This window comes from Pocillopora verrucosa, chromosome 3 (genome assembly GCF_036669915.1).
Source record: "Pocillopora verrucosa isolate sample1 chromosome 3, ASM3666991v2, whole genome shotgun sequence".
In the NCBI taxonomy this organism is placed as follows: domain Eukaryota; kingdom Metazoa; phylum Cnidaria; class Anthozoa; order Scleractinia; family Pocilloporidae; genus Pocillopora; species Pocillopora verrucosa.
In genome coordinates, this window is record NC_089314.1 from 26,239,737 (window position 1) to 26,266,302 (window position 26,566).

A 26,566-nucleotide genomic window follows, 5' to 3' on the forward strand; every position below is an offset into this window, starting at 1 on the left:
AGTAAATAACCTTAAAACAGACAATCCGCTTTATCTAACTCAAAATTTCTTCTATTTAACAAATACAGAAGCCTTGACTGTGCCCTGTTCTGTTGTAAAGCACACACGAAGCGGTTCGAACACGAAAAAGAAGTGTAGGGAGAAACACGAGACGTAGTACAATAAGCCGATCAGAATCGTTGTTATAACAGTTCAAATATCTGATTGGCTGTACAAGACTAAAGCTGTCAGAAATGTCAAACCATCGAAGGTCACATTCTGCAATTGTTTACAAACTTAAATAGTTTGGCAGGTCGAATCTCACACTTTTGCCAGAATTTTTTTAGTCTCTAAGTGGAGGTGAAATGTTCCGTGAAATCCGGCTGAATTGTGGCTCACAAAAACACGCACGTTTTTTCACATGATAAATAGTAAACAAACTGCTCAAGGCGAATTTTATGAATGAACGAGAGACGAATTCACCGGAACTGGAAGATTGCTCGAGATGATCGACTGAGCCGCAAAACTCGGTTGCAGTGACTGATGTGGCCTTCACCACTCAACACATCGGAAAGGACGTCAGAGCAAGCTCACTGTTAACGCGAAGGGCGGTCGATGTGATTTCTGAGGCTTGCTTCACTGGCGATCTCCGAGCTAGCCACGTTAGTGCAGTCGCTCGCTCGCAGTCGCTCTGACACCGTCATGATTAGTATGAATTATAACAATTATGCCACTTTGGCTATATTTTTTATCATTCCTGTTTTGCTTTTGAACTCGAACTTTATATACTATACGAGTGTTAGCTGTGTTTGATTTTTATTACTATTCGCTTGCAATCTAACTAAGCGTGAAAACCTTCAAAACTCGGACTGTTCATTTCGTTTTCACTTTGAGGATTTTCGTCTCTGCTCACGTTATAATAACGTCAATTACGGCGCCTAACATGTTTATAAACCTTTGCTTGGTTGTTCTGTTGCTACATGCCGGCTCACTTGTTTCGAAATATCACTTTCAATTAAAAAAAAAAGGCTAAAGAAAAGTCCTGGAAAAGATCGGACATAATCCAATTTGGCAGATGGTGCGACAGCTTAAGCTCAGCTCTATGCTCTATACTCTCATAGAGCACGCTCTTTTAACCAATGACAGCGCGTGTTATATCCGAACTTTATTTTAATATGGAATAGAGATACAAAAAAAGTAAAATTTTTAAAAAAGGCTCAAAATGATGAATTAAAACAAACGATTCACAGGTATGGTGGTGCGTTGATGAACGCTATGAAAATATTCTTGATGTTTTTTTAATATTTTCTTTCCGCTTATTAATTCACAATCAAAGATTAATTTTTGGTAATGAAAGCCTCCCATTTACGTTGAATTTTCAAGAGATGAGAATCACCTTTAGGGAAAACTCGTCAGGGTTCTCATGCTGTAAAGTTTTGAAGTAAAGTTGTTTAATGTGCCTTTTTCATCGATGAAAATAAGAAATTATCTCGAGTGAGTGGAAACTAAATGATGTATTTATTTTGCCTACCACAGACGACGACAGTCGACACATCAAATTCAAAGACCCAATACCGAACATGGCCATGAAAAATCACGTGATCAAAAGTGTAGAGGTGCCAAACGAGGGGAGCTGCAGAGTAATGTGTTATATGGAGCCTAATTGTGTGTCCATCAATGTTGGACCTGTTACAGGAGGAAGCCAAAAATGCGATTTGAATAACGCCACGGAGGAAAAGCATGCTTCATTTCTTCTCGTGAACAATCCAGGCTACGTTTATCTTGCAATCGAGGTAACATTTCACATTCTTACGAAACTGAGATGGTTGAAGAGATTGTTTAATTTTCTTAGGCTAAAGTGATCTTATTCTTGACATAAGGAAGATTAGTTTCAAAGCCAAAAGTTAATTTTGTTTTTTTTTAAACAGAATCCATGCAGCAGCAGCCCATGCTTAAACAGTGGCACCTGTCAGGCTGGATTCACCTATAAAGGTTTTCGTTGTGTCTGTTGGGAAAGATTCACTGGAGAAACCTGCCAAATCAGTGAAGGTGAAATGAGAGGATTGTGTGGGCAAGTCTCTCGTTTAGTACGAGAGGAGTTACTCACTTCAGTCCCAAACTTGAATTCAAGAACAAAATAGTAACCACTGAAGTAAAGCTAATCAAAGTGGTCTGTGAGCAAACTCGTGAATTGACAGATGACTTGCATGATTTTTTGGATTATGTTTAATGTTATCTGGTTTAGGGAATTTTGTGGTTGATTGTCATATTTAGAGTAAGAGCAGTAGTTCAGTGTTCGCTAATGTAGCAAAGAAACAAAGTAACGTTGGGATAAGAAGGCATTACAATTGAAATGATCATGCTATTACATTTGACAAGGGTGAATGATGTCATGTGTTTTAAATATATATAATTTTTGTTTCTGGTTCAAAAGAAAAGGTTGGAAGTAAATGTAGGTGAAAAGTGAAATTTATTGTCTATCATTGTAAATATTGGAAAATCAAGGCAATACTGCCTTAATGAAAACACGAATGATTCCCTCTTTATCAAATGAGACATACAGGAACGAGTTTTGAGTGATATAACTAAGCCCAGACTGCCACCGTCGTTTTGGATTTCAGCCTGGGTAGATTTTGGTCACGTGCTAGGCAACGTATAATCAAAAACAAGATAGAATTTCATTTCAGGCCTATTTATCAATTTTGTGGTGTATAACTTTCGCATTTTAGTACGTAATATTTGTTTTGAATCTTCAAATTGTCTTGAAACTTAAAAGAAAATCGTTCTTTAAAAATTCGCTGAAAATCAGTAGCTAAAATTGTTTGTTTAGGTGTTATCTGAGTTTCGTGTTAACCTGTAATTTCGTCAGTCGCCGGCACCTTTTGTTGCTTCACACAGAAAAAACACACGATACGTAATGTAATGATCGATTTTGTCCCCAATCTCACGCCATAACAGAAAAAGCTTTTGAACACCTGTAAACTCCGCTTCGGAGTAAGTGATATTTTTAATGAATCTTCGGATTGTTTTTAAGTTCAAGGATTGTAAATTACAATTTTATGACAAACGAAGGTTGTTCTATTATTTCAGTGTGAATCCTGGCACGCGTGCCAGTCGCTGGCGCCGCTTGTTGAAACTTAAACGAAAAAAGATAAACTCTTTTAAGATTATCATTGGCTTCTTTTTCACCCCACCAAAATTCTTAGGAACAAAGGTCGCCATTTCGTTCGTTCATTACTCGCCAAATACTATCAAATGCACTCAAAAGCCTAAAATTGAAAAAAAGTTTACAGGAATCGACCAATCGAGCGAGCGAGCGAGCGAGCGAGTGCCACTCTCCACATATCTACAACTCGCTCTTGCGCATGCATGCAATACACGAGTTAAAAAGGAAAAGCCTATTACTGTAACTTTACATGAATATAGCTGGTAGATATTAAGGAAAAGGAAATGGTACTAGTTAATGTTCAGAATTACGTTTTATCAGCCAGAGCAGTAGTCAGGAAGCAAACAAAAACCAGTCAACATCCAAACCATTTAAAGTGGGCGTTTTGTTTTATTTTGTTTTTTATTTGTTTTTACTGATTTTCAGTCAAAAGAAACTGCTCAGAAATCTACAAGTCCGCAGGTAAACCAACTGACGGTGTGTACACCATTAAACCTGATAATTTGCCTGCCTTTGATGTATTCTGTGACCAAACAACAGCCGGTGGTGGCTGGACAGTGTTCCAGAAAAGACTGAACGGCTCAGTTGATTTCTACCGCTACTGGAACGACTACAAACATGGCTTTGGTGACCTGAAAAGTGAGTTTTGGTTGGGACTGGACAAGATTCACCGGCTGACCTCAGATAATAACAACATGTTGCGTGTGGACTTGGAGGACTTTGAAGGGAACACAGCATATGCCGAGTATTACTTGTTTGGTGTTATGAGTGAGAAAGACAAATACAAGCTGATCCTTGGTTCTTATTCAGGTAGAACTGTCATTTCGTCGCTTCTATTCTAATCATTCTAAGAGGGGGGAGGGGGGGGGGGGAGGAGAGTGCTGAGTGATGTAAATATGCTTAACATATTTTACACTGATAGCTTCGGAAGACAAAAAAAGTAATCTCATCGATATGCAATCCTGAACAGTGAATACCAGACATTAATTAGTCCAAATGTATTCGCCGGTGGATCATGCGCAGTTAACCTATGATGAGTGTCTCGGTAAACATATTTATTGGCATTATCATATTGAATGATTAATCTCAAGAATCTTTGACATAAATCATAGATATTAATAAAATACTTTTACTCCATTTCATCATGGTTAAATTATACTTATATGATATTTCAAGATTTCTTTTGAATTACGAACGGCTAATAGTTGGTCAAACGTAACACTCATACTGCGGCTCATTTTGTCAGGAAATTCTGGTGACTCTCTTGCTTATCATCGCGGTATGCCGTTCACCACTAGAGATCAAGATAATGACAATAGGGGAGGTAAAAACTGCGCCATTATGTACAAAGGAGCCTGGTGGTACAGGAGTTGTCACTCCTCAAATCTTAATGGTTTATATCTTCGTGGCAATCACTCCTCCTATGCTAATGGAGTGAACTGGAAAGAATGGAAAGGACATTATTACTCTCTAAAGAGAACCGAGATGAAAATAAGACCAGTGGATTTCTGAACTGTCATGTTTATGGCACAACAGTGATACAGTACCAACTTCACCAAAAAAACGAGTGTCTCGATCAAGTCTATTTAGCATTTAATAATCACTCTTAAATTGGAGCTTAGCGAAATGTTGTTCAGGTTTTTCTTGCTTCTTTGTGCGTGTTTTTCAAAATAGGAATAGTTGATTCTGTAGAATGGGCCAGTTAACCGATAATAATAATCATCATAATAGCAATAATAACTTAATCTATATAGCAGTAGATGCAAAAAGCTCCTGATCATAGTTGTAAATTGACAGTTCATCATCAGTAGCTGTGGAAAAATGCGTCTTTAATTTGTTCTCAAAAAACAGAAACTAATGGACTCAATTTAAGGTTTATGGGTGAGACATTCTATAGCCTGGGGGCAGCGGCTGAAAAGACCCTGTCTTCATAAAATTTTAGGCGGGTCTGAGGTATTCACAAGAGTCATCCTCGAATCTAAATGGCTTGTATCATCATAGCCATCAGGCGTCCTACGCTCCTTCTATCTCGGTTCTACAAGTTTTGATTCTTTACAATTTTGACTCGTATTTTCAGTTGACGGGACGCAAAGCAATCACACAGCCTTCGTTTTTTTAAAGTCAAGATCAGAAGAATAAACCCAGTCGCTAATTCAGTTCTAGTTCCCTTTGATTTCTATAACGAAACTCCAAACAATCACCCAATAATTTGAATCTAAAGAACGCTATCAAAAAAACAAATATTTCAAGTTCTTGTGTACACTGGAATGCAGTACTATAATGTCGATGATTCTAAAATGCTTCATATGTTGCTTTTATTTGAATTTTCTTAGCTTTTGCTAAAGTAAATACCTTGCACTCCTATTGATAAACATATTGCAATTTTAATCATAAGAACACATTGTCACGCACAAGGTCCATTTTGTAGATACGGCTCATCAGGTGATTATGTTACAAAGTGAGTTTGTAGAAATAACAAATGTAAGGATGAGTAGGTGAAATATGTTTTGTTTTATTCCCCCTAGCCTCGGAGCCACTTTAGAATTTTGATGTATCGAAAGTGGCCTATTGGATCGATTGTGATCTTTGCAGGCTGAAAGAGGACTCCTTACAGCTTTAGTTACTTATAAATGATTAAAATCTATGATACACAAAAGTTTTCTGTTTTTCACAATTTCAATGCGATGGTGAACGAAATCAAGAAACGGAGACCTTTCTTTCAGCTCGTTCTGCGGCTATGGCGTCCAACTCGTGTAAAGTTTTGAATTTAAACGTGAGTTTGTCCACATCTTTAGGTGCACGTCCCAGGTACCGAGGAATCTGCAGGAAGGTTTCCACCATCCACGCTCTGAAATTCATGTCTCTGGTGAAAACAAGAAATTTGTTAGTGGCAGGCTCAAACGATTCACCCACGTTTCACCCTTTACACCCTAACATCAGGATGCATATTCTCCATACTGCGCTCTATACATTTTCTCAGCTGATGACAGGGAGAATTTGTTTAACGATCAAGAGCTTCTTCAGTTGTTGGTCATTTCTTTTTTTCTCATGACCTTAATGTTTGATTCAGGGGTAACAATGTAAGGAGAAATTAAGTAGTAGTCATTCTTAAGGGTCAGCACGGATTCAATGAAAGCCGATTACCGGCGGTGTCTCTCAGGATATAAGACCTCTTACCGCCGTCTGTTTAGCCTACGAGCTGGCTCTTGTGTTTGGGTTTGTATAAAATAGGATGCAAGTCATAAAACGTATGGTCAGACGTGATGTTGGAGTATCATCCGATAATTGAAAGTACAATAACCGGAAGTAGAGTCGTAACAGAGAACCGGAAGTCAGAACACTTTAAGAACAGGTAAGGTTGAAATGTCGTTCGAACTGGCGGGCTCCCCACGCAATAAAACTTGTTCTGAGAAGCACAAAAATTCTACATGGAATATATGATGAGAACGACAAGAAATCTTATCTCAGGCGATGGCACTGAGAAGAACTTCTCACTTATTTGGAAAACAGAATTACCCTATTCTGACATCGAGGACGTACGATTCAAAGATGGTCCCTACCTTTAACCATATACTACTGTGCTTTATTTGGCCTTCCCTAGATCCGCCCCCGTGTTATTTTATGTAAATTTTTGGGTCATATCGGTCGTTCGTTTTGGTCGTTAGGTTCGTTTTGTTTCGATCGTTTTGCTTTGGTCATTTCTGTGGTTTCGCATGTTTCGTTTTGCTGTATCATTTCTTCATCCTGGTTGCCTGAGAGAAAGCCACCAGCTAAAAAAAGCAAAAGATTTTAGGCAAACACGATCTTAAACTAGAAATATTTATGTTTTCTGTTGTCAATTCTACTACGTTTGTGTTCCAACAATTATCATTCACATCTAATCATTTGCGGCTTTTTCATAGAATTTGACTTTCGGGCACTTTTCAAAAACCTTGTGCTGGATTATCAAAAATATAAAAGACGAAAACCATGAACTGATGAATGCCTACACTTGGAACGTATGATTAGGAAGAAAAACTAAAGCGCTTCCGTTCATCGCTTATTAAACATATTTTGTTTTGTAACCATGATTACAGCACTTAAAATAGTTTTATTAACGATGGCACAACACCACTTTTTTAGCCACTGATATTTTCTGGGGTATTTTAGACCCTCACTTTAATTTAATAGAAAAAGAAAGACCCCTTATACGGTATTTTCGTGGTTTAAATGTTTGGAACAATGACCGTATCCTTTGACGGCTGTTTGAAGATTTTTCCGACGGCCTTAACATTCTGCTTGTTTTTGAGATACAAGTAATTAGTAAATAAACCCATTCGGGCGGCTGGTAAATCGGCTGATAATGTCCACGGCTGATATATTGTCCAAAAATTAAAAAAAATATTTGGCCGAGAAGCAAAGCTTCGAGGGAAAATGTGACGTTTTTATGACAGTCTTTCAGCCAAGGACAATATCAGCCGAAATACCAGCAAGCCAGAAGGAGGTTTATCTATTTTAAAACGCACCCTCCTCTTAATTCTCATATCACGCGAGACCGCTCGTAAAAAACGAGTGCTTATCTGATGCGGATGCGCAGTTGCGACCCCTTTTTTAATATTTTACTAGACTCTACAAAAAGAGTGTTTTTTGTAAAGAAGCCAACGTCAACGGCTTCTTTCAGATTTCCTTCGAGACTTTGTCTCACTGTGTTTGGGTTCCTACAACTATTGATCTCATTTCATCATTTGAAGCTTTGTTTGCAGGACTCTTATTGAGGTATTTCATTGAGTATTATACTTCTACAATGTTATTTAGAGAAAACCAGTCACCCACAGTTAACACAAAAGCAGTGATCTGATGACTACAAATAAGTAGAACAGCTGAACAGGAAGAAGGCCTGTGGCGTTTATGTTCACCACTCATAACATACCCAAACACAATATCAAGTACAACAAACATTTTGTCAGTCAGAAGGTAAGAAATATATTTGTAAGCTACTTTCCATTTTTTGCACGAGGGTCAACGTATTCACAGGAATTATGTCGAGCTACGATGAAAATGATGTTATTAATAAAGCTCTGTTGAGGGGCGTTCGAAATGGTAGCCTTAGAAACCCTTTATGGAGATCATTTGCATTGTCAACTCAGTTATTAGAACTAAGTTACCTTGTGGTTAATAACAACCTCTTTTAACAAGAGTACCCTACTGCAAATGAGGTTTTCGCGCACAATGAGAATTACAGTATCGTACAACGCTTACTTGTAACAGTATATCACATTCTCTGTAACACTGTATATTTTATCATTAAGCAGGCCTATGGCTTCTTGAGTGAAAAAAAGAAACCTCAAGGTCGTCATGTACCCCTTGCATTTTATTGCCATTTTTTCCAAGTTTCTGGGCACTTTCTAGTAAGATCAGTTTTTTCAGCAGACAGATATTAAGTCGAAATGTTTAGTTTGTGGTGATATCGTTTATAATTTCGGCATGTACCAAGACCCGAAACAGCAAAACGAAACGACCTAAACGAAACAAGTAAAACGACTGAAACGAAACGACCCCAGAAAATGTAGACTTTCACTTCAGATAATCTCTCGCATATATTGCTTTTAAATATTATGGCCGTCTCACGAAACTTTATTTTTTCTCCGCCACACGAGCAGCTGAAACTTAAATTTGACACTCATATGCAGTTTTCAGGACGAAACACCAGCCAAATTGAATACCAAAGCGTGGGGAGAGGAAGAAACAGATAACGGTTCCACTGACAACATCTATGTACGTGAGTTTTTAGTGAGGAAAATGCCACTCGTTGTGTAGTTCTAAAAATTCCGACATATTTTCATAAATTTTTAACTGAAAAACGTAGACCTGTCATAACCTGTCATAACACATATCACCAAGGAAAACAGGACCACGTTGTGTAATTCTAAAACTTCTTACATGTCTCGCTGAAAGTGTCTTGACCAAATAATTTGCAGCTTTGTTTAAGAGTTAGACTTGCGATATATGTATTTCGGAACATACTACTGGATTTTCATAGAAATATTTCATTGACTGTCATATCCAGTGGTACTAAGATGAGACTCCGCAGTCATTTAGATTAAAACGCAAAAGCTTTGACCTGATGACTAACAACAATTAGAACAGCTCGACAGGACGAAGGAGTGTGGCGTATAAAACAGAGGTTTTGTTTTGTAACCATAGTTACAGAAGTTCAAACAGTTCTATAAATTGAAGAAAAGCACGACACCATAAAGTTTTCATTATTGATACCCTCATGAACAAAACCAAGTACGGAAAAACACTTTTTCGCTCAGAAGGTAAGAGATCTGTGAGCTACTTATCTATATTTCTTAGACCAAGCCTTTCTTGCTCAGACCAATTGCGTTGATTGCAGAATTGATTACGAAAAATTTTGAGTAAATTTCTGTCAATTCAGCCACACAATATTTCACATTCTGTCACACCCTTCTGATCAAAGTTGTTACAAATTTGAAAGTTTTTAGGTTGAAGTTCTCAAATATCATCCGAAAGTCATAGAATGCTTGCGACCTGTCTAACTAAGATAAAATCGGGTGATGTTCAATGCTAACTGCCATGTTCAACTACCATGAGCAAAACGAGACATAAAAAACTTAGGCCTCTGTACTTTACATACATTCTATCGCATTGTTCAATATAAAGTTGCTTCAAAGTTAATCTTCATGTTAATAATGTGCAATGCTGTTCTATCGAAGTGAAGAACATTTTGAGATAAAAAAGGATAAATTGTTAACATTTTGTATTTCAGAAGTGATCTGACATCTTTGTCGGTAGCAAGTCTACAAAAATTTGTTTCTTGCTCTTAACTTGATTGCCGCAAGTCATCAGGATAAATTGTTCACATTTTGTATTTTCAGAAGTGATCTGACATCTTTGTCGGTAGCAAGTCTGCAAAAATTTGTTTCTTGCTCTTAACTTAACTGCCGCAAGCTCAAAGTTAAACAGGCTGAAAATAAACATATTGATAAACTCCTGTCACCTCCGATAACGGTGATGTGCTCCATTTCGTTCTTCTTCGAAGCTTTATAAAATATTACGTCTTATAAGAATAAGATGTAATTTACAAGATAGAGTAAGAATTTAAAAATACTCCAGTACAGACAACTGCCTAACATTTGTCAACATTCAAATTTATAGGAAAACAGGAAGTTTTATATTTTGGAACGCTCATGCACTATCATACTGATTACCCTGAATTTACAGTTATTTATTTATAGCGATGCAGTTCAAGTTTTCTCTTCAAGCGATCATTAGTATTCTCTATATCTTCCTTGGAATTATTCTCCCATCATGCTTCTGTTGCACTGGTGAGTATAAATCCCTTTTTAAATTTTTTGTGTTTCCTCTTTTTGGTGTCGTTTCCTCAAAACAATTACACGAACTACATATGCTACCTGCTGATCAAAGTAAATAACCTTAAAGCAGACAATCCGCTTTATCTAACTCAAAATTTCTTCTATTTAACAAATACAGAAGCCTTGACTGTGCCCTGTTCTGTTGTAAAGCACGCACGCACGAAGCGGTTCGAGCACGAAAGAAGTGTAGGGAGAAACGCGAGACGTAGTACAATAAGCCAATCCGAATCGTTTTTATAACAGTTCAAATATCTGATTGGCTGTACAAGACTAAAGCTGTCAGAAATGTCAAATCATCAAAGGTCACATTCTGCAATTGTTTACAAACTTAAATAGTTTGGCAGGTCGAATCTCACACTTTTGCCAGAAGTTTTTTAGTCTCTAAGTGGAGGTGAAATGTTCCGTGAAATCCGGCTGAATTGTGGCTCACAAAAACACGCACGTTTTTTCACATGATAAATAGTAAACAAACTGCTCAAGGCGAATTTTATGAATGAACGAGAGACGAATTCACCGGAACTGGAAGATTACTCGAGATGATCGACTGAGCCGCAAAACTCGGTTGCAGTGACTGATGTGGCCTTCACCACTCAACACATCGGAAAGGACGTCAGAGCAAGCTCACTGTTAACGCGAAGGGCGGTCGATGTAATTTCTGAGGCTTGCTTCACTGGCGATCTCCGAGCTAGCCAAGTTAGCTCAGTCGCTCGCTCGCAGTCGCTCTGACACCGTCATGATTAGGATGAATTATAACAGTTATGCCACTTTGGCTATATTTTTTATCATTCCTGTTTTGTTCTGTTTTGCTTTTAAACTCGAACTAGTGGTGCGTTAATGAACGCTATGAAATTATTCTTCATATTTTTTTAACATTTTCTTTCCGCTCATGAATTCACAATCAAAGATTAATGTTTGGTAATGAAAGAGAGATGAGAATCACTTTTAGGGAAAATTCGTCAGGGTTCTCCTGCTGTAAAGTTTTGAAATAAAGTTGTTTAATGTGCCTTTTTCATCGATGAAAATAAGAAATTATCTGGAGTGAGTGGAAACTAAATGATGTATTTGTTTTGACTACCACAGACGACGATAGTCGACACATCAAATTCAAGGACCCAATACCGAACATGGCCATGAAAAGTCATGTGATCAAAATTGCAGAGGTGCCGAACGAAGGGAGCTGCAAAGTAATGTGTTTGATGGAGCCTAATTGTGTGTCCATCAATGTTGGACCTGTTGTAGGAGGAAACCAAAAATGCGAGTTGAATAACGCCACGGAGGAAAATGCTCCATTTCTTCTCGTGAACAATCTGAGTTACACATATCTTGCAATCGAGGTAACATTTCACATTCTTACGAATTTTAGGTGGTAGAAGAGATTGGTTCATTTTCTTAGGCTAAAGTGATCTTATTCTTGACATAAGGAAGATCTGCACCATAGTTTACCTTGTTTTGTCAACAGAATCCATGCAGCAGCAGCCCATGCTTAAACAGTGGCACCTGTCAAGCTGGATTCACCTATAAAGGTTTTCGTTGTGTCTGTCGGGAAAGATTCACTGGAGAAACCTGCCAAGTTGAAGGTGAAATGGCTGGATTGTGTGGGCTAGTCTCTCATTTAGTACGCGAGGAGTTACTCACTTGAGCCCCAAACTTGACTTCAAGAACAAAATATTAACCTCTGAAGTAAAGCTAAAAAAGAAAATCCTATTATTGTAACTTTACATGAATATAGCTGGTAGATATTAAGGAAAAAGAAATGGTACTAGTTAATGTATAGAATTAAGTTTTATCAGTCAGAGCAACAGTCAGGAAAGCAACAAAAAGCACTCAACATCTAATCAATTTGAAGTGGGCGTTTTGTTTGTTTTTTTGTTTATTTCTATTTTCTGATTGTTAGTCAGAAGGAACTGCGCAGAAATCTACAAATCGGGTAAACGAATTGACGGCGTGTACACCATCAACCTGATAATTTGCCTGCCTTTGATGTATTCTGTGACCAAACAACAGCCGGTGGTGGGTGGGCAGTGTTCCAGAAAAGACTGAACGGCTCAGTTGATTTCTACCGCTACTGGAATGACTACAAACATGGTTTTGGTGACCTGAAAAGTGAATTTTGGTTGGGACTGGACAAGATTCACCGGCTGACCTCAGATAATAACAGCATGCTGCGTGTGGACTTGGAAGACTTTGAAGGGAACACTAGATATGCTGAATATAACATGTTTGGTGTTATGAGTGAGAAAGACAAATACAAGCTGCTCCTTGGTTCCTATTCAGGTAGAACTGTCATTCCGTCGCTTCTATTCTAGTCATTCTAAGAGGGAGAAGGGGGGGGAGGGGGAGGAGGAGAGTGCTGAGTAGTGTAAATATGCTTAGCGTATTTTAAATCCATAGTTTTGGAGAACAAAAGAGTGCGTAAGCTCAGCTCATCGATGTGCGATCCTGGACAGGGCAAACCGGACGTTGATAAGTCCAAAGGTATTCGCCGGTGGATCATGCGCAGTTAACCTGACGGACTAGTTTAACTCTGATGAATGCCTCGGCAAACATATTTATTAGCATTATCACAGTTAGCGATTCAATCCCTAGAATCTTCGACATGAATCATAGATATTACTAAGAATACTTTTACTCCATTTTGTTATTGTTGAATTATACTTATCTGATATTTCATGATTTCTTTTGAATTACGAACGGCTCGTTGTTGGTGAAACGTAATACTCATATTGCTGCTCGTTTTGTCAGGAACTTCTGGTGACTCTCTTGCTTATCATCGCGGTTTGCCATTCACCACTAGAGATCAAGATAATGACAATTGGGGAGGTCACAACTGCGCCATTCAGTACAGAGGAGCCTGGTGGTACAACACTTGTCACAAAGCGAATCTCAATGGTTTATATCATCGTGGCCATCACTCCTCCCATGCTGATGGAGTGAACTGGTTTCACTGTAAAGGATATCATTACTCTCTAAAGAGAACCGAGATGAAAATAAGACCAGTGGATTTCTGAACTGTCATTTTTATGGCACAACAGTGATACAGTACCAACTTTAATAAAAAACATCAGTGTCTCGATCAAGTCTATTCAGCATGTAATAATCACTCTTAAATTGAAGCTTGGCGAAATGTTGTTCAGGTTTTTCTAGCTTAATCTTTGTACGTGTTTTTGAAAATAGGAATAGTTGATTCTGTAGAATTGGCCAGTTAACCGATAATTATAATAGTAATAATAATCATAATCATAATCATAATCATAATCATAATAGTAATAATGACTTATCTACATAGCGATACATGAAAAAGCTCCTTATCATAGTTGGAAATTGACAGTTAATCATAAATAGCTCTGAAAAAATGCGTCTTTAATCTTTTCTCAAAAAACTTAAACTAATGGACTCAATTGAATGTTTATGGGTGAGACATTCTATAGCCTGGGGGCAGCGGCTGAAAAGACCCTGTCTCCATAAATTTTAGGTGGGTCTGAGGTACTCACAAGAGTCATCCTCGAATCTCAATGGCTTGTATGATCATGGCCATCACGCTTCCTACGCTCCTACAATCTGGGTCATACAAGTATTGATTGTTTAAATTTTTGACTCGTATTTTCAGTTGACGGAACACAAAGCTATCACCCAGCATTCATTTTTTCCAAGCCAAGATTAGAAGAGCAAACCCAGTCGCTAATTCAGTTCTAGTTCCCTTTGATTTCTATAACGAAACCCCAAGCAATTACCCAATATTTTGACTCTGAAGAATGCTATCAGGAAAACAAATATTTCAAGCTCTAGTGTACACTGGAATGCGGTAACGTAATGTGGATGATTCTAAAATGCTTTGTTTATTGCTTTTATTTGTATTTTGTCAGCTTTTGTTAGAGTAAATACCCTGCACTGCTATTGATAAACATATTGCACTTTTAATCATAAGAACACATTGTCACGCCAAAGATATGGCTCATCAGGTGATTATGTTACAAAGTGAGTTTGTAGGAATACCAAATGTAAGGATGAGTAGGTTAAATTTGTTTTGTTCTATTTCCCCGAGCCTCGGAGCCATTTTAGAATTTTGATATATCGAAAGTGGCCCATTGGATCGCTTGTGATCATTGGTTTGCAGGCTGAAGGAGGACTCCTTACAGCTTTGTTTACTTATAAATGATTAAAATCTATGATACATAAAAGTTTTCGGTTTTTCACAATTTCAATGCGCTGGGGAAACGAAATCAAGAAACCGAGACCGTTCTTTTGGCTCACTCTGCGGCTATGGCGCCCAACTCGTGTAAAGTTTTTAACTTAGGCGTTAGTTAGTCCATATCTTTACTTCACTCTCTGAAATTCATGTCTCTGGTGAAAACAACTTGAAATTTGTCAGTGGCAGGCTCAAACGATTCACCTTCGTTTCACCCTTTACACCCTAACATCAGGATGATTATTCCCCATACTGCTCTCTAAACATTTCCTATGCTGATGGCAGGGAGAATTTGTTTTACGATCAAGAGCTTCTTCAGCTGGTAGTCATTTCCTTTCTTCTCATGACTTTAATGTTTGATTCAGGGATAATAATGTAAGGAGAAATGAAATGGTAGTCATTCTGAAGTGTCAGCACGGATTCAATGAAAGCCGATTGGCAGCGGTGTCTCTTCGCGTATAAGACCTCTTACTACTGTTTGTTTAGCCTAAGAGCTGGCTCTTTTGTTTGATTTTGTTTAAAAACTATCAGATGCCAGTCGTAAAACGTATGTTTGGACGTGATGTAGCAGTATCATCCAAAATTGGAAGTACTATAACTGGAAGTAGAGTCGTAACAGAGAGCCGGAAGACAGAACACTTTAAGGACAGGGAAGGTTGAAATGTCGTTCGAACTGGCGGACTACCCATTAAATAAAACTCGTTCTGCGAAGCACAAAAATTCTATGTATTATATGATGAGAACGACAAGAAATCTTACCCCAGGTGATAGCACTGGGAAGAATTTGCCAGTTATTTGGAAAACAAAATTACGTTATTCTCACATCGAGGACGTATGATTCAAAGATTGTTCACTTCACCTTTGACCATAGACTACTATTCTTTATGTGGCCTCCCCTAGATCCGCCCCCGTGTTATTTTATGTATATTTTTGGGTCTTATCGGTCGTTCGTTTTGGTCCTTAGGTTCGTTTTGTTTCGATCGTTTTGCTTTCTCATTTCTGTGGTTTCGCACGTTTCGTTTCGTTTTGCTGTATCATTTCTTCATCCTGGTTGCCTGAGAGAAATGAGGTTTTCAGGTAACACAGTAAAGACGAGAGGTAATGCAGTCCACGATGGAGACAGAGCCTAGAAACTGCTTTCCACTGCGTGAATTAACAAATATCAGGGTCACCAGCCCTCACAACACAAAGGTAACTCAGCTGATTGTTGATGAACCAAGGCCACCGAGGTGGATTTGATAAAGCTGCTGTACAACGTAACTTTACTATATGAGCAATTTAAAACTAGAGGACACCACTGCAAGCAAGATTTATTGTCCATAATAGATAATCAGGCCCCAATCGCGCAATTTTGAAATTAAAGCCTTTTTTGTTTTGTTCAGGAACTGCCAAAAAGTATCATGAGCACTAACGGAGGATTTATTGAAAAATAAGAAAGATCTTGGAAAAGAACGGGTAAGTATACAGTTAATATGCGTTAAAATAACTTAAATGATACATTTTGAATGATGCAATGAAAGTTAGTTGAAAAGTACTAAAAAGAAAATTTTTCTTTATCTCATAGAAATATGAGAGAAGAAAAGCTCATGTGAAGGATGAGACTGGGTCCCGTGCCTTCGCAAAGTTTAGTAAAGAGCACATGTGTAGTGACGATGATGACACAGATACTGATGAAGGCGAAGGAGGATGGGTGTCTAGGCCCCCAAAATACAGGAGCAAAACTCTTGAAGCTTTCATAAACAAGTAAGAAGTATACTAAAGGCTTAGTTCTTTACTGATATTTTTAATAGCAAAAAAGATGGAAATGATTTTATCCTTACAAATTGCCAATATTACTGTCCAGTATTGTCAGACTGTTCCTTGTTATTGGCAATGATGGACTGTAAATGTCAGGTAGGCTTTAAAGTCAGTTTATTTGTTAGCCACCTATTAGCGCTTTTTTGCCCGATTTTTTTTAAGGGTTGGATTTACTTCACGGTTTCAATCAAGTCAACGGCATTTTCTAATTATAATATTGTTATTGTCTTAGGCTTGACAAGCGCAGCGAAAAGACAGAAAACGCAACAAACAAAAGGTGGAAACGAACAAAGGCTCGTAAAAGGGAGCCTGTAGAAAGAGAGCCACCCACAGGTTCTCCGGAAATGTAAGAATACTGCTTAGCCTTTACATTCCTTATTGGATGCTGTCGCTTTTACTTTTAGTGTACCAACTATGAAAGTGAAGCACGGAACAATGTACAAACTATGTAAACCGGTGTAAAAATTCACTGTCTCTATATATTGCATGCTATGAAGAATTTCGTAATATGCTTGTTTCCTTTATACAAGGTTGTTACATTGTTTACCTAACATTTTTTTGGTTCAACAGAGAACTTGAGGATGAAGAGACCACTGACGAAACCAGAGCGGAAGAAAGAGAAGGAGAAGAAAGTGATAATGACAGCTCCTCAGGAAGCGATTGTGATTTTGAGAACGAATAGTTTGCTTTTCTGTGTGGGTGTGTCTGTTAAAGGAATAGTGTAATTGTACATAAATCACAACTTTTAATCATTGGATTATACCTTTTCGTGAATTAGAATTTCAACTTTCATTCTTCGCATTATTATTAGCAATACTGTTTTTGAGAAACACAAATGTTAGATTAAGTTTTTTTTCATGTACATGTACTGCGAAAAAACAACACGTGACTGAGGAAATACTGAAATGAATTAACAGCTATTTGTAATTGAAGCATGAGATAATTCACGATTTTATGATTCCACCTAGATCACACCTAATCAATGCAAAAATCTTTAACGCTGAACGTACCCCGTAGGAATACTCGAGAATGGTGAATTTTCCCATTAAGATTGCTCAAAAAAGGCTCGTTAAGGCCCCCACAATACGCACACAACTGTCTTCATACAGTATTCATGTGTACACTGGTATTTGGCCTGAAATCTCGTCATGAATCTAATGAGAATCCGTATACCTACCTTGAAACAACAGTAGTATCTACATCTCATACTTCCTACAATATACAGGAAGTATACAGACCTCTGTAATGACATAAAGATAATTCTTTCACGAGTGTAAGAATCTATACACGAACCTTCTACGGAACATATCAGTACCCTTCCTGCTTCATGCAGTATACATCATATATACGGACTCGTGTAATAATGAATAAGAAATCTTGCAACGACTGTATACGTGCCTTCCACACAACATCAGTATACCATTTCTGGATGAGAACATTTCTTGCATGATACATTCTAAACTGGAAAGCCATAACCTTATTTATTGTTTTTTTAGAGGGCACGGTAACGAATCTTGCAATCTGATTGGTTCTTTACCCAGTCAGTATTTTCCTATCTCTGCCCACGGGCCACGGTAACGCTTTCGTGAGTCGCCGAGTACATCCCAACTTTCGTTGTCATTTTTCATAAATATACCTCGTTTTCCGGCTGGGCAGTATTTTTAAGCAAACACGTCGGTCACTACCTCAAGCCGATAAATAACTTATGAATCCTCTCTTTTCTCTCTATCAAATCACTTTGGTTGACAGAAAAATATTGGTTTCAGAATGAATTTGTATAAACAATAGTGTCATTACGTTGGTTGACAAGCGGCCTAAAAACCTTCTGCAATTAATTTTAATCGTTCACAAAAAGTACCCAGAAAGTTGGAACGTGAGGTATTTGGTTACAGTTAAACTGAACGATGGAACTTTCATTCATTTAATATCTGAATTTTCTCGAGCAATTTGTTCATAGTGAAAGAGCGAGCGAAGTTTTAATTTAAGTTCTCCAACAAATATACGCTCCTGGTGAGTCTTTTCAATTCCGTTCAATTTGGACATTTGTACCTTAAATTGCACAACAGAAATTGAAGGAATTTTTTGAGAAAAGGCCGCATTACATTCCCTTGTGTCTCGTTGGAGTATGCCGTTCGAATTTAGTTTTTGTGAAGGAAAGATCAGAGTTAAACACGCCATTACAGCAAACAAACGAGCAAACTCTCACAACTTCAAAATAAAAAGATTGAATTTACTCACAATTACTTTCCTCGCCGTTTACTTAATGAACAGAGGTAAATCTTCTCACATGAATGAATCGTCGATGAGAGTGAATAATACTTTCCGTTAGATCATTAACTGATTTTGAAGAAAACACTGTCGTGACAGTCCTTGCCAAACTAGTTCTGTTGGTTTTCAAATGTTCCTTCGCTTTTTTTTTTCTTGCGCGCTCTCTAATTGACAGGTGTCAGATTGTGACAGATACTTGTAAAAATAATGTTTCAAAGTTTGTTTGGAAGCCTTTTAAATCACCTTTATCGTTACGGAAATGAAAATGTTTCGCTGAGGCATCTCTCTTAAATTTGCATCACCTCTATTTTAACTACCATTTACCCACTCAAAAATTGTTCAGTTTATGGAAGATCTTGCCGTATTTACGGCCATAAATCATTCGGGTTCTTTCGGAAAGAATTTCGTCAAGTTTAAAAACAATAAATATGTTATTTACCGGCTAAGGGTCGGTCCGTATGGTGAAAAACTGTGACCTCGGTCTTGAAAATGCTGCCCTCGGCCTACGGCCTCGGGCAGTATTTTCAAGACCTCGGTCACAGTTTTTCACCATACGGACCTCCCAGCCGGCAAATAACATATATTTATTGTTTTTTTAGAGGGCACGGTAACGAATCTTGCAATCTGATTGGTTCTTTACCCGGTCAGTATTTTCCTATCTCTGCCCACGGGCCACGGTAACGCTTTCGTGAGTCGCCGAGACATCCCAACTTTCGTTGTCATTCTTCATAAATATACCTCGTTTTCCGGCTGGGCAGTATTTTTAAGCAAACACGTCGGTCACTACCTCAAGCCGATAAATAACTTATGAATCCTCTCTTTTCTCTCTATCAAATCACTTTGGTTGACAGAAAAATATTGGTTTCAGAATGAATTTGTATAAACAATAGTGTAATTACGTTGGTTGATAAGCGGCCTAAAAACCTTCTGCAATTAATTTTAATCGTTCACAAAAAGTACCCAGAAAGTTGGAACGTGAGGTATTTGGTTACAGTTAAACTGAACGATGGAACTTTCATTCATTTAATATCTGAATTTTCTCGAGCAATTTGTTCATAGTGAAAGAGCGAGCGAAGTTTTAATTTAAGTTCTACAACAAATATACGCTCCTGGTGAGTCTTTCCAATTCCGTTCAATTTGGAAATTTGTACCTTAAATTGCACAACAGAAATTGAAGGAATTTTTTGAGAAAAGGCCGCATTACATTCCCTTGTGTCTCGTTGGAGTGTGCCGTTCGAATTAAGTTTTTGTGAAGGAAAGATCAGAGTTAAACACGCCATTACAGCAAACAAACGAGCAAACTCTCACAACTTCAAAATAAAAAAATTGAATTTGCTCACAATTACTTTCCTCGCCGTTTACTTAATGAACAGAGGTAAATCTTCGTACATGAATGAATGGTCGATGAGAGTGAATAATACTTTCCGTTAGATCATTAACTGATTTTGAAGAAAACATTGTCGTGACAGTCCTTGCCAAACTAGTTCTGTTTGTTTTCAAATGTTCCTTCGCTTTTTTTTTTCTTGCGCGCTCTCTAATTGACAGGTGTCAGATTGTGACAGATACTTGTAAAAATAATGTTTCAAAGTTTGTTTGGAAGCCTTTTAAATCACCTTTATCGTTACGGAAATGAAAATGTTTCGCTGAGGCATCTCTCTTAAATTTGCATCACCTGTATTTTAACTACCATTTACTCACTCAAAAATTGTTCAGTCTATGGAAGATCTTGCCGTATTTACGGCCATAAATCATTCGGGTTCTTTCGGAAAGAATTTTGTCAAGTTTAAAAACAATAAATATGTTATTTACCGGCTAAGGGTCGGTCCGTATGGTGAAAAACTGTGACCTCGGCCTTGAAAATGCTGCCCTCGGCCTACGGCCTCGGGCAGCATTTTCAAGACCTCGGTCACAGTTTTTCACCATACGGACCTCCCAGCCGGCAAATAACATATATATATATATCACCGTTGCTAACTCCGGAGGAAAAATGCGACACATTGCGTCGTTCTAAAAATTCATATTTTCATGAAATTTTAATTTGAAAGACATTAAAACCGGTCATAACACTTTGATTATCTCCAGGGCAAATAGAGCAACACTGTTTAGGTCTAAAACGTTTTACATGTCCCGCTGAAGTGTTTTGACCAAATATCTTGCAGCTTTGTTTTAGAGTTAGACTTGCTACATAACTTTTTCAAACCATTCTACTGGATTTTCATTGATCAAGTATTTTATTGACGTTCATATTCAGTGGTACCAAGATGAGATCAGTCCTTTAGATTTAAACACAAAAGCTATGATCTGATGACTTAGAAAAATTAAAACAGCTGGATAGGAAGAAGGACTGTGGCGTATAAAACAGTGGTTTTGTTTTGTAACCAGAGTTACAGAAGTTCAAACAGTTCTCTAAAGGAAAGCATAACACTATAAAGTCAGATCAGTTCACTGGAGTCCAGCGCACTGACTTGATAAGGCCACTGTGTCTCCTGTGCTTTTGATCCAGAGTCCAGGGTAAAAATAATTTATGCCACTGTGTCTCTTACCGATTGTTTAAAATAAATAACAAAATCTTCTTTTTCCTTATTACCTATCTCCTTACTATATTTACCAATTAAGTTTAAAGGAGACTTACCTTAGTTTAGTAGCAGTGACCTTGAATTCAATGATTACTGCTGCAGATGGTAAACCATTCTTTGCTGTAGCTTCCATAAATAGCTTTTGGCTTCGATGACCTGAAAAGTGAATTTTGGTTGAGACTGGACAAGAATCCTCGAGTGATCTCAGAAAGTAAGAACATGCTGCGTGTGGATTTGGAAGACTTTGAAGAGAACACAGCTTATGCTGAGTATAACACGTTTGATGTCAAGAGTGAGAATGAGAAGTGCAGGCTGATTCGTGATTCCTATTGAGGTATAACGGTACTTTTCCTTTTTATTATTACGGGGAAGGAGAGCGTAAATTAAAGTAAAGAAGCTTCAATTCTTTTACAGCAATAGGTTCCAAAGATGGAAAAAAAATGATAAGCTAAGCCTACCGAAATACAATAATCTTAGACAGAGCAGACTAGATGTTGATTAAATCTGAAAGTGTTCGCCGACGGATCTTGTCCTGTTAGCCCGACGGAACAATTCAAGTGAGATAAATATCTCGGCAAATGATTTGATAAGGGTTATGAGAATTTTAATTCATTATTATTTTTATTACCGTTAATTCCAAGTTTGTTTTCTTAGGAAACACTAGTTCCTCTCTTCCTCATGATCGGCCAGTCACCACTAGAGATCATGATAATGGTCATCACAGAAACGTTCAAAGGAGCCTGGTGGTACAGCGCGTGTCATGCGTTAAATCTCAATGGATAGTATCGTCACAGCAATCAGTCCTCCTATGCTGATTGTGTAAACTGGAAAGGCTAGAAAGATTATGGATTTCTGAACTGTCATTTTTATGTCATAATTGTGATTAAGTACCTACTTAGCAAAAACTAATGACTTGATCAAGCTTGTTCCGCGCTAAAATAAACATTGATTGGTTTGTCGGCTTGGTGAACGTTCGTTGAACTTTCTAAGGCTGTGTAGATTGTTCTATTTTTGTTTCGATGGGATTTTTATCTTGCATATTTTTTTATATTGAGGCATGGATGAATCCCCCTTGCTATACACCTAAAAAATAAAATTTTAGTCTTTGAAAGATTTGTTTTATATTTTCACCAGCTTCACGAAACACTAAACGATTTAGTTAGTACACCGCTGTTATTCTTTCAAGAAGACTTTAAGAAGAGTCAGGGGTCGTCATTATTTATCGCAGGATCAAAGGATTTTGAATTTGTCTATCCCCCCCAAAGGCTCTGTAGCTTCGAAGACTTCCCCTCATTTGCAATCAATGTTGTATAATTTCTGCGTATTATATGATTACCTACGATTACGTATCGCTCTGTTATTCATGAATACTAAACGTCACTTAAGTAGACAAAAGGGCTCATATAGTGCATTATGCTACATTACTTCGTTAATATACAAAATGTAAGAATGAGTATATTCGAACAGAAAATAATCCAATGGTATTCTTATTTTGTTTCTCTCAACTCTGTGTTTAAAGATGCAACTATTTGTAGTTAGTTGGACATTACATATTTCGCTTAAACAATTGCTCACGCGCTGTGATTTTTTGATCGTCCAATTACCAAGCTAAGTTATTTGCAATTTTGTGAAAGAGTTTGACGTTCCACGTTTTTCAAAGGGCCCTTGTGCGACGTTCTCTCTTCTTAAGGGCTACATTTAAAAGATAGTTTAGCTTTTACTTATTAGCATATATTAGGTATAATATAATATTTTTGAGAATTTTATTTTACTTCCAGGAAAAATTGAAGGAATTATAGAATATGGCTACAGTGATTTTTATGTGTAAAGTGTTAAAGAGGATACTTTATCAAAAGGATTTCTCCCTGCTAATTGGGTTTCATACTAATTTTTTTAGATAAAAGATGTGAAAACGCATGAGCAAGAGGAGAGAGTGGAGTCTTTTTTCTTAGCTGAGACAACCAATTACTTATATCTTTTATTTGATGAACACAATTACATTCACCAGAGCAATGGCTCTGTGGATCAACAAATCAAAGCAACACAATCACCTTCATGTAATCCTGGCTCTGCAGGTTACATATTCAACACAGAAGCTCATCCAATTGATATTGGAGAAATTCATTGTTGCTCACCTTTAATACTGACATATATACCTGAAGAATTATTTAGAACTAGAGATATGCTAATAGAAAACTCCCAAGAACTGAATTATGAAAGTAATGAGGATTTGAATGATGAAGAAGATGTGGAGAAGACTTTCACCGCTGCTTACACTTGGAAGAGGTGCTTGCACTTGCTAGAGATTCTCAGTGTTAGGTGCATTTTTTGAAGGAAGTGAAGAGGCACCTTAGTTCATGTCTGGGTTAATCTCCTTTGCAGTGGTTTTGGAATGTCATGCAACACTCAGGGAGCCTCGCGTGACATCTTAAAGAATAGCTGGGAAGAAGACTTTACATAGATTGGCACCACAGTGTAAAGAAAATAATATAAATATTTATTCAGTTGAAAATTAAAGTTCTAAAATATCTATTTTTCTAACATGGTGTAGCAAGAAAATTTTTCAGCTTTAATATTTACAGATTTGAGGGTTTTTCTGGAACCAGCTGGAAAAAAAGGTCCCTTATTAGTCTTTACTTTAATAGCCCATTAAAAAAGCTAAGGAAATCAGAATGGGCATGGGGTAAGTGCAAGGCTCCTGCTCCATTCTCTTGATGTGACAGTCGGGTTGGGTATTAAGGTATTGCCCTTTTATGATATAAAAAATCAGTAAAATAAAGAGTATCCGGCAGGAATTGAAAGTTGAAAATTTATTTTTCCTCAGTCTGTTTTTAAAATGCTGTTGTTCAATGAGAAAGTAATAAACATCAGTTTAAAAAAAACAAAAAAAAAATTGGCTGACCTGTGAAGTAAAAGTCTTGCAAAATTTTGATGCTTCAATGTTGATAACAAAATATTATTATCAGATGTGGTCACATCTAATGCGAATCACAATTTTTTTGACCGCGTACTGCTAGTCTTATTCAGTTGATGAAGCCCAGACAGTAAACTGGTTTCCTTATGAACCAGAATACTGCAATACTCTTCATCTGGTGTTCTGTTACCAGCCTGCTTCCAAATTCCTCACCTGAACAAGAATTGCTTCATGCAGCTGCTATGTCATGGTTCACGTCGGAAGTGACGTCATTTTATGATAGATTATCAAAACATTTTCTTATTATTATACTTTATTAGAAAATGTTGAAAAAAAGGTGCTAACACTTGCAAGGAAAGGCCTTTCCACGAGAGATTCTCAGCGTTAGGTACATTTTTGGAAGGAAGTGAAGAGGCACCTTAGTTTATGTCTGGTTCAATCTCCTTTGCAGTGGTTTTGGAATGTCATGCAACACTCAGGGAGCCTTGCGTGACATCTTAAAGAATGGCTGGGAAGAGGAATTTACATAGATTGGCTCCACAGCGTAAAGAAAATAATATAAATATTTATTCAGTTGAAAATTAAAGTTCTAAAATATCTATTTTTCTAACATGGTGTAGCATGAAAATTTTTCAGCTTTAATATTTACAGATTTGAGGGTTTTTTTGGACCCAGCTGGAAAATAGGTCCCTTATCAGTCTTTACCTTAACAGTCCATTAAAAGAACTAAGGAGATCGGAATGGGCATGGGGTAAGTGCAAGGCCCTTGCTCCATTCTCTTGGTGTGACAGTCCTTTTGGGCATTAAGGTATTGCCCTTTTATGATAAAAAAAATAAGTAAAATGGCCTGATATAGAGAGTATCCTGCAGGAATTGAAAGTTGAAAATTTCTGTTTCCTCAGTCTGTCGTTAAAGTACTGTTGCTCGATGAGAAAATCTTAACCATCAGCTTACCAAAACGAAAAAAATTGGCTGACCTGTGAAGTAAAAGTCTTGCAAAATTTTGATGCTTCAATGTTAATAACAAAATATTATTGTTTATATCAGGATGCAGTCACATCTGATGCGAATCACAATGTTTTGACTGCATACTGCTAGTCTTGTTCAGATGATGAAGCCCAGACAGTAAACTGGTTTCCTTACAAACCACGGTACTGCAATACTCTTCATCTGGTGTTCTGTTATTAGCCTGCTTGCAAATTCCTCACCTGAACAAGAATTGCTACATGCAGCTGCTATGTCGTGGTTGACATCGGAAGTGACGTTTTTTTATGACAGATTATCAAAATATTTTCTTATTATTATACTTAATTAGAAAAAGTTGAAAAAACTTAGCAAGAAAACGGTTTGCTGAAAAGAAATGGATGATTTAGATAGGAAATTTTCAGCTATTAACAGTTATGTGAAGTACACAACTGAATGATTTGAAAAAAAGTCGTGACAGTTTTTATTTCATTATTATTATTTAGAATATGTTAGCAATATATGATTATGTAATCATGACAAACTATAGTTATAAATAAAATAGAGTCAAAATTTTACCAGTCACTCATTATACCAACCGAGTTTCTCTGACCAGTGTTTTACCTACTGATAACAGAAATAAAGGTGTATCTATAGCACTTTAAACAAAAAGTCCTTCTTTAGTGTGCAGTAAAAGAAGAAAAAATATGCAGTTCAAAAAGGCTGAAAAAAAAAACCTCTGCAAACAAGGTGCAATGTAGGGCTAAGTGCGTCAATTGCTTGGGGTTTCACCTCCCTTCTGAACATAATAAACAACAACAAGGAAATGATATAAACCTGCATATTACTTAACATACAAACCAGAGGACTTAACCCTTTAACTCCCGGAAGTGATTCACATGTAACTTCTCCCTACAATATCCATTTACTTTGTCTGTCTTTGTATAAAGGAGCGTAACAGGATGTAATTGTACTGCTGTCCACCATAAGATCAATTTTTTTTTAAATTGTTCAAATCAGACTTTTATAGGTACTACCAGTACTAATACCATTAATTACTACTTCTACCACTACTTCTACAAGAGAATATCAATATGCTCTTGTACTTCCACGATCGATTTGAAAAAAACCAATCAAAGGTAAATTTTCGCAAATGCCACAAATACTCCGATGCAAGCCACCAGCTAAAAAAGCAAAAGATTTTAGGCAAACACGATCTTAAACTAGAAATATTTATGTTTTCTATTGTCAATTCTACTGCGTTTGTGTTCCAACAATTATCATTCACATCTAATCATTTGCGGCTTTTTCATAGAATTTGACTTTCGGGCACTTTTCAAA

General features: G+C 37.2%; 1 protein-coding gene and 1 pseudogene across 1 annotated transcript; both read left to right on the forward strand.

Moving 5' to 3' along the window:
• The first annotated feature begins 652 nt into the window (after nucleotides 1-652).
• LOC131782997 (microfibril-associated glycoprotein 4-like) lies at nucleotides 653-5,388 on the forward strand. Its single transcript, XM_059099737.2, has 5 exons — nucleotides 653-688; nucleotides 1,516-1,772; nucleotides 1,908-2,028; nucleotides 3,572-3,955; nucleotides 4,392-5,388. Exons 1-5 carry the CDS (start codon nucleotides 682-684, stop codon nucleotides 4,655-4,657), a joined length of 1,035 nt encoding a protein of 344 aa, XP_058955720.2. The 5' UTR covers nucleotides 653-681; the 3' UTR covers nucleotides 4,658-5,388.
• Nucleotides 5,389-11,645: 6,257 nt separating this feature from the next.
• Nucleotides 11,646-13,573, forward strand: LOC131782994 (microfibril-associated glycoprotein 4-like; annotated as a pseudogene).
• The last annotated feature ends 12,993 nt before the right edge of the window (nucleotides 13,574-26,566 follow it).